At 42.1% G+C, this 8608-nt stretch overlaps 2 protein-coding genes across 2 annotated transcripts; both read right to left on the bottom strand.

Annotated features, from left to right (window-relative positions):
• Window positions 1-278: 278 nt before the first annotated feature.
• LOC125285725 (pyroglutamylated RFamide peptide) lies at window positions 279-1504 on the bottom strand. The gene is made up of 2 exons (XM_048230293.1): window positions 1473-1504; window positions 279-1234 (listed from the first exon to the last, which is right to left on the bottom strand). Exon 2 carries the CDS (start codon window positions 1232-1234, stop codon window positions 740-742), a length of 495 nt encoding a protein of 164 aa, XP_048086250.1. The 5' UTR covers window positions 1473-1504; the 3' UTR covers window positions 279-739.
• Window positions 1505-2862: 1358 nt separating this feature from the next.
• LOC125285726 (histone H3-like centromeric protein A) lies at window positions 2863-7757 on the bottom strand. The gene is made up of 5 exons (XM_048230294.1): window positions 7670-7757; window positions 5240-5374; window positions 4727-4842; window positions 4008-4082; window positions 2863-3458 (listed from the first exon to the last, which is right to left on the bottom strand). Exons 2-5 carry the CDS (start codon window positions 5343-5345, stop codon window positions 3330-3332), a joined length of 426 nt encoding a protein of 141 aa, XP_048086251.1. The 5' UTR covers window positions 5346-5374; window positions 7670-7757; the 3' UTR covers window positions 2863-3329.
• Window positions 7758-8608: the final 851 nt, after the last annotated feature.

The raw sequence follows: 8608 nt of genomic DNA on the forward strand, positions 1-8608 counted from the left end.
GGTGACTCCACATGTTTTTTAGAACACACCTAGAAATTCAAAAGCTAAGATATGATGTAAAGACTTGAAAGAATAATATTTTAAACAAAACCAGTTTATAAATTGTATTCTAGAAACCCACTACTGTTGGATTTCACCTGCTGGCAAACTGGTAGCTCTACTTCCTTGTGCAAGCAACACAGCCCTGATTTGTTTTGCATTATGAGCTGATGGTGGAAGACAACTACACATGCAACAACTTCTTACAGTGTACAGACACAGAGTCATTTTGTCCCAGTGAATTCTCTAACTTCCTTTATTGACAGATTATCATACAAGACACCATGAAGGGTGTACAACAATTTTAAAGACATTTGAAGATATTTACTAAAATAGTGAAACTATTCAATACTGTTGCTAATCCAACGATATAGGAGCAGGTTTTATAAAGAAATTAGTACATTTGGTATGGCAGGAATTTAACTGTATCAACTATCACAAAATTATCACAAACATCCTCTTCCTGTCATCTCATGTTCATGTGTACATTTCTTCATTCAGGCAATTAAATTCAAACTCAAAAATAGAGGGACAGCGAGAGAGAGAGAGAGAGAGAGAGAGAGAGAGAGCATCATGACACTGAATTTCTACCTCATTTCTACACATCTGATCTCACATTGCTCTGTGTTCAGTTTCTTGTTTTGCTTCAAAGTGGCTTCCACCCCCAGATACACACCTTCCTCTTTTCCCTCGCCTCAGGTCACTTTCTCCCAAAGCGGAACCCAAAGCCTCCCTTCTCTCTGTTAAAAGCTTGCAATCCTCCAGCAATGGAGTGCAGCGCTTCATTCTTCCTCTCCCCCACCTCCTCGCCCCCATTCTGGAAATGCAGGGCGTTCATTGACCCGTCGGGAAGCGTGCCCAGTGGTCGTCTCCCAAAGTCCTCGCCCAAGTCCCTCCGTTCGTTACGCTGTCCCCAGCTCCTCTCCATCTCCTCTCTCAGGCCCAGGTGCACCACCTCGGGAACCAGCTCACGGATCAGCCCCCAGGGCTGGAAGACTGCCGACGGGTCCATCCCTGGAGGATCCAGGGCAGCCTGGAGCTGCTGCAGGGTGGCATCCCAGTTAGGATCCTCCAAGCTGGGAAGCAGGGGAATGGGATGTGGGAAGGCATCTCCGCTGGAGGTGAGGACCAGCAGAACCACAGAGAGTAGAGCTGGGGCCAGTAGTGACGAACACAGATGGAAAGACACTTTCATCTGGTGAGAAAATTAGAGAGATTTGCGTGAGAGATATAGTGTGAAATAAATGGTCACAAACATGCACTTGGAATGGTCCCTCACAAACATTTGGAAATGCACTGTCTTGAGATTTAGCTGTTTAGGGGAACAAACATGTTACTACAACTGAAAACAAATCTTTCTAACAGAGAATTACAGACCAAGAAGCTTCAATTAAGAAGAGAAACCATAAAAAATGAAATCAAACTTAGATTACCTTGCTGAAGGGAAGTGAATCTGTCCTTGGGTTTTTTGGTAAACTTTTTAAAACCCAACTCAGTGTCCTAGGTCAGGGATATAAAGCCTCAGCACCTTGGCCTGTGATTGGCTTCCCTATTTCTTGACGCACAAGGATGACATGACAACGTCGTCCACATTCTTACAACTTGGAGACATAGCCTGCTTAAATGGCTGATCCAGAAGTAACCAATTATCAGCTATTGTGGCATCGTTCATTCATTATTCCTTGACAAACTCTGATTATCCAACCAAGCCATTGTTCTTCTTTTGCTCCTTGCCAGGAAGACAGCAAGTCACCTGGAAGAATTTCATTGAACCATTCCTGTAGGTACGCTGCAGTTGTTTGAGCTCATTAAGGTGATTTGCGTGATTGATGAATCTTATTGGCCTCCTAGCTCAATTATGTCATGAACGCGTAATTTCCTGTAAAGTTGTTAGCTAAGTAGGATAGTCTTTCCCATCAGGCATGTGAAAAGCACACTTGTTACAAAGCCTTGCACAACTAGTTTATATTTTTAGATTTTATATATGTAACTTTAGTACCCACACTCAGGTTTATAAGGGCCCTGAATTAAATCACAATGTACTATTATCTTGATTTAATGAATTTTCACCACATGCCATACTGTGCAGGTAAAAGTATTGTGCCTGGGTTTTAGTTTATATTACAAACTCTGCTTTCGCTTGGTCAGCTATTTCAACTCCTTGGTCAATCAATATTTCATTCCTCTCAACCAAATTATTTCATCTCCTGTCAGCCTCTATCCATTTAGGTCCCTCAGATCCAGCCAAGGCCTCGTTCATGTCCCACGGTCCCAGCTTAAGCAAAAAGGTGACAGAGCCTTTTCTGTTGCTGGCGCTCAGCTGTGGAACCAACTGCCACTTGACATTAGAAATGCCCCTTCAATCACATTATTCAAAATCAGGCTCAAAACACACCTTTGTACATTGGCCTTACCTGTGTTTTAATTGTCTAACCCTGTTATGTCTAATTAAACGTTGTCTGTTGATGTCGTCTTAGCTTAAATCATTGATCTGTATGTGTATTTATTTACTTCTCTATTTTACTTTATTTAATCTTATTTTTTTATTCTTTAGCTAATGCACTATGTACAGCACTTTGGTCAGTGCGAGCTGTGGTTAAATGTGCTCTAAAAATAAACTTTACTTACTTACTTACTTACCTTACCTACCCCAACCCCTGCATCCTTGTGAAGGGATCGATACAGGGCAAACAAGTATACCACATACCATTGAGTACAATGTTACAATGGATACATGCAGGGTTCGAGGGTGTTTTCACATAATTAGTCCCTTGCCTAATTATGTGAAATGCCATGATAAAAGTATCATGATACATGCCATGATAAAAGTATCACAATTTATTCATACAAACAGCATGAGTATTATACATACAGGAAAAACAAAAAAACAACACGTGGCCCCACAGTCTGACTGTGCTGATCAGTCAGCTCTGAGCAACCACATAATGAAGAACTCAGTACATTAAAAACATCCATTGTTCACACACACACAATTAATTTACAGCTTTAAAACTCCAAGAACATTATGTTAAAATAATAAAATGACTGTGTCTCTGACCATGCAGCCATAAGCAGTCCCTGCACTTGCATCTCTTTCCACCAGAGTAGTTGACTGTGGAATGGTTCTTGATTAGATCCGGCATGGTTCCGTTATTCTTTAAGTCCACTTTAGATCAGACAGGGCCAGAACAGAACCGGATTCTCTCCAGCCATTGTCAGCGGTATCCCCTACCAAAAGGTTGTACGAAGTTCCTTGAATGTGCCATCGCCAGGTTGGCAGCCGTCTTGCCTCAGAGTCTTTCCACTCCTCTGATGCGGCGTACCAGCTGCAGATCTCGGGGGAAGAGGGTCACTCGTTTGGCGTGGATGGCGCACAGGTTGGCATCGGAGAAGAGAAGCACCAGAAACGCTTCAGCTGCCTGTGGGGCCCAAGGAGAACATGAACCAGTAAAACGACACAAGGAGCAAGCATACCCAAAGTGCATGGCTCAACATTAAAGATGCCGTCCTTGTTTTTAAGAGGCGGTTGCAGCTCAAACTAGTCATTTCTGATTCTGTATGCTAATACTGGCTAGTCCCACCAAGGGGAGAACCAGAGTCTGTTCTGTGACCGGTCATTGACCAGTTTGAGCTACAACTTCTGGTGTTTTTTCCCCCTTATTTTTAAAAATGTGCTTTTTATCCTTGTCCTCGTAGGCACTTCGATTCAAATGTAATGCTTCTAACTAAACGCTCACTTTTGTTTTACATTTTAATGGATTTCTTTGTCAAACTTCCTCGGTCACCATTCAAATTCAACGGTTTATTTTCCCCCAAAAAGGACACACTGTGATATGAAAATTCCCGGATTTTTGATTGGGTCTAGTGCAGACTTTGTGTAGCAAACTTTTTTTTAAATTGAACAGCCATGCAACTTGCACTGAAACAAAGTACAGTGAACTGGGACAGAAAATCAGGACCACTCGTACCTCCTGAAGAGCCAGAAGAGCGTAGGCCTGCCACCTGAAGTCTTGTCGACTGAAACTCATGCAGATCTCCCTCACCTATCAAACAAGAGGGACACAAAACAGTGCCACAGCAATCAATCAGGTGCAGTAGTCACAAGACTGAACAGCATTACAGCATGCAGTGATACAAATGCAGATAGCAACAGCAATCTGTCAGTGTTCAGTACAGATGGGGCCTTCCCAAAGCGATTATCTATTAAACAGGGGTACAATTTGGTTATATATTTGGCTACACCATGCAGCAGACATGTAAAAGAGTGGGTTTAAGGATGAACACCTTACAAATGACTAAAATCAAATTGTGTATTAGTAGTTGCAGTGTTTCCCACAGAATTGAATTCTATTTGTGGTGGCAGGTTTACAGAATTAACTTGAATGCAACCGTAGCGCAGCGTGCTATGATGCTAACCAGATTTAAGCACATTTTAGTACAACCTGGACAAATCATTGTGTGGTGGTCAATGTAGATATTGTTGTGGGCCGCCACAAATAAGTAAATGTATGGGAAACACTGGTAGTTGTAAATAGTTTGCTAGCTTGTCTTTAGATTGATCCATATTTTTTTCAGAATCAATAATGAGAACGCCTGCCTACAAATCTGGCCTTTTTCAGTTTGTGTGTAAAATCTCTATTCTATTAAGTGTAGTGCCACACTGTGAGAACAAGAACAAAGCAAGTACCAGACGGGAGAAGGGTGCTTTGCGAAGCAGAAGGTTGGTGGATTTCTGATACTTCCGAATCTCCATCAGGGCTTTTGTGCCAGGTCGGAACCTCCTCTTCTTCCGAGGAGAGGCCTCTGTGAGGTAAGCAGAAAGGGAGCAGGGAGGAGTTAGTGTCTCTTGGCCAGAAGGGTATTCCAAGAATATAGCTCAGTATCAAACCCGGGTGGGATGATGCCGAGTTAGTAGTAAACTTCGTAATTGTAGAGCCCTACTTCTTCATATTCCTGGCAAATTAAAGAAGCAGCTCTTCTCTTTTTTCTTTCTCTTCTTTTTTGTCTCTTACTCAGTTAACTTACTTGGATTTTGCCATTTGGAACTCGGTACTTGGAATACCTCCTCTGAAGGTTTTAATGTAGACTAGAAGCAATTCGCAGAGCTAGGAGTGTGTAAGATTTTTAGGGATACTAACTGGTAATATCTATGGTTTAGGACGGACACACACCCACACAAATAAATAAATAACTGCCTTACCTGTTGGTCCGCTATCACGTCTAGTCCTTACAGTTGGTGCAGGGGCGGGGGGAGATCGCTTTTGGGGAGCAGCTCCCTTTCGTCGTCTTGGTGTCGTGGGACGCATTACGCATGCGAGTGTGACGCTTTGAGGTCCTGCAAAATCATAAACAGGGTCCTTGTAGGGCAGCCGTGGTCTACTGGTTAGCACTTCGGACTTGTAACTGGAGTGTTGCCGGTTCGAACCCTGACCAGTAGGCACGGCTGAAGTGCCCTTGAGCAAGGCACCTAACCCCTCACTGCTCCCCGAGCGCTGCTGTTGTTGCAGGCAGCTCACTGCACCGGGGTTAGTGTGTGCTTCACCTCACTGTGTGTTCACTGTGTGCTGAGTGTGTTTCACTAATTCACGGATTGGGATAAATGCAGAGACCAAATTTCCCTCACGGGATCAAAATAGTATATATACTTATACCTTATACTTATACCATATAAAAATGTGCAGCACGTTCCTGGGCCTGGACACATTCTATTAACTGTACTGGTGAAAAGTTACGCTTTTGTTTGTATGATACATTGGACTTTACCTAATTTTAAGGACAAGCCACATCAGTGTCTGATTACTGATGTGGAACTGACATACCCATCATACTGTAAGTCTACAAAGTCTACAAAATAAGTCTGAGTTTACATATCAGGTTTTAACACTGCATGGACTCATGTGTGCCTTTCCGGACCGTCCAAACATTTCCCAACCAGGACAAAAAAAACAACTATGTCAGGATGCTGTTCACTGATTACAGCTCTGCCTTTAACACTGTTGTACCATCAAAACTGGTGTTAAAGCTCAGAGACCTGGGTCTGAGCAGCAGACCCATATGCAGTTGGGTGCTGGACTTCTTGACCAACAGGCCCCAGTTAGTTAAAATAGGCAACAGGAAATCATCCATGCTGATCCTCAACACCGGCGTCCCACAACAGTCAACAGTTTTTGGTTCCTGGGCATACAGATCACCGACTCCCTCTCATGGTCCCTACACTCCACCTGTATTCTCAAGAAAGCACAGCAGAGGCTGTTCTTTCAAAGGAGGCTAAAGAGCTTTGGGATTAGAACAAAAACGCTGGTGAACTTTTATCGCTGCACTATTGAGAGCATCCTGACTGGATGCATCACAGTGTGGCTTGGGAACCGGTCTGCTCACAATCTCAAAGTGTTGTCAAGGACTGTCAGGACTGCATCCAAAATCATTGGGGCTGACCTCCCTCAGCTTCAAATGATCTACTCCACACGCTGTCAGAGGAGGGCTGAGTCCATCATCAAGGATGCCAGCCATCCAGCTCACTCCCTCTTCTCTCTGGTTCCCTCTGGCAAGCGCTACCGGAGCATTACCACCCACACCACACGATTCAGAGACAGTCTTTTTCCACAAGCTGTCAGAATCCTAAATGTACATGTCCATGAGGTTTTATTTATGATTATATATATATATATATATATATATATATATATATATATATATATATAGCTATATATGGCTGTATAATGTGTGCATGTATGGATAGTTTGGACTGTACAGTCCTTCTTCAACTCCCTTACTGCCCCCCTGTGTTTATTTACCCCTCCTTGCACTACTACTGCAACTGTGGCACAAGAATTTCGCTATATTGCAAAGTATATGCAACAATAAAACTTGAAACAAAAAGCTATAATTTAGTTTTCCAAATGAACTTGCAATGATTGCTTAACCTTGCCTTTAATGAAATTATTTGAACAGGGCTGTGTGTGTGTGTGTGTGGACTAGTTTTGAGCAAAGACAAAATAAAAATATCACTACAATCAAATCATGGAGTGCAGAATGCAAAGTTGCTGCACTAACGTTATGGACTGCCATTGAAGTTACAGTGATTGTCACAACCAGTCACTGGTCCTGTCAACAACAGTTGTAATGCTTGTAGTTTACGATATGGTTCATTCAGAAACACTGTCAGACAAAAAAAAACGTTTACCCTCGGAGAGCACAAACAGATGAATTATCGCTAACGTAGGCCTACATCAACGACAAAATCAAGTGATATCAATGCAGTGGACATAACGTTAACGTTAGTTTGAGTAAACGTTAACAAAACCTTGAATGATAACTGAGTATTGCTCAATTCGCAATCCAACGCCCGTAAGTAAGTTTGTCGGTTCTACTGGCTAACGTTAACGTTAATGCTAACCTTACCTACTTTGTAAAAGTATGTTAACTTAACGTTAACGTTACCCTTGTCTGGCCAAGCATGCATCCATGTCATGGATTTAAACTGCCAATGTAATGATCGGTAAAGCATCTGGTTACATTAAAATACTGCAATATTATGTGCATGATAATGACAGTAAACAACACAACATATCTGTCAATTCCCCTAAATCCCAAATCATCTGACATTTAACAGACATTAGAGTATTCTTACCAGTTTCATCAAGCACTCCAAAAGCACTCCGACACCAACTCTGCAAAGAATTCAAACAATGCTACGTGCAACTTTTGCTTTTCGTGTCCAATCAGAAGAGCACTTCATGAATGATGTATGTACGACACGCCTAGTCTGCTTGCTGATTGGATGGTTACTACAGAGTTCCATGTGGTTTGCACAACACTGGCGTAGGGTACTCAGGGTAAACTGAATAATTAAATGAATTTCTAATTTCTCATTGTTGAGTAAAATAAATTGCTTAGCCCACAAATATCTTGAAAATAACTTTAATTAATTATTTGTTTTTTGTATTTGTCAAGGCGTGAGTTGAAAGGGAAATTGTGACACCTAGCACCGATGTACCGTGCTGAGGACAGAAAACAAACCAACCGGTTTAAAAGAGCCCGTCTACAGAATTCTCTGATTCCACTATCAAAAAAGAAAGAAATTGCTCTGGCCATTCTCCATAGACAGTCAAAGGTAGTCTACGGCTAGAAGAATCAACACTCTGCTGCCACCTACTGCTGTGAATGACTCAAACAAATAGGCTACATAAAGCAAGCAGCCACACCCAGAGGGCCTACCTCGCTATCTCTTTGCAGACAAACTAAACAGACTCGATCAGCATTACAGAGCACAGTGCAACCAGGAAGCGCAACATATTTTTGAGTACAAAATAAATACTTTTAGTATTTTAGTGTATTATACCAATACAGTCAGTCAGTGATAGCATATGTCCACGAGTTGACACTTTGACTCTAACGTGCAATTTGGCCTTTTTGGCCAAAAAGCGTTTTAAAATGAGCAATTTTAGATACAGATGTTACAAATGTGCATTTTCACCAAGGCATGTCTATGTTTTTGATTGTTTGCAAATCACTAAACCCAATTTAAGTGACAAATCGACCCATTGACCCTGTTCTGGAAGCTTTGTGT

This window comes from Alosa alosa, chromosome 20 (assembly GCF_017589495.1).
Source record: "Alosa alosa isolate M-15738 ecotype Scorff River chromosome 20, AALO_Geno_1.1, whole genome shotgun sequence".
Classification (NCBI taxonomy): domain Eukaryota; kingdom Metazoa; phylum Chordata; class Actinopteri; order Clupeiformes; family Clupeidae; genus Alosa; species Alosa alosa.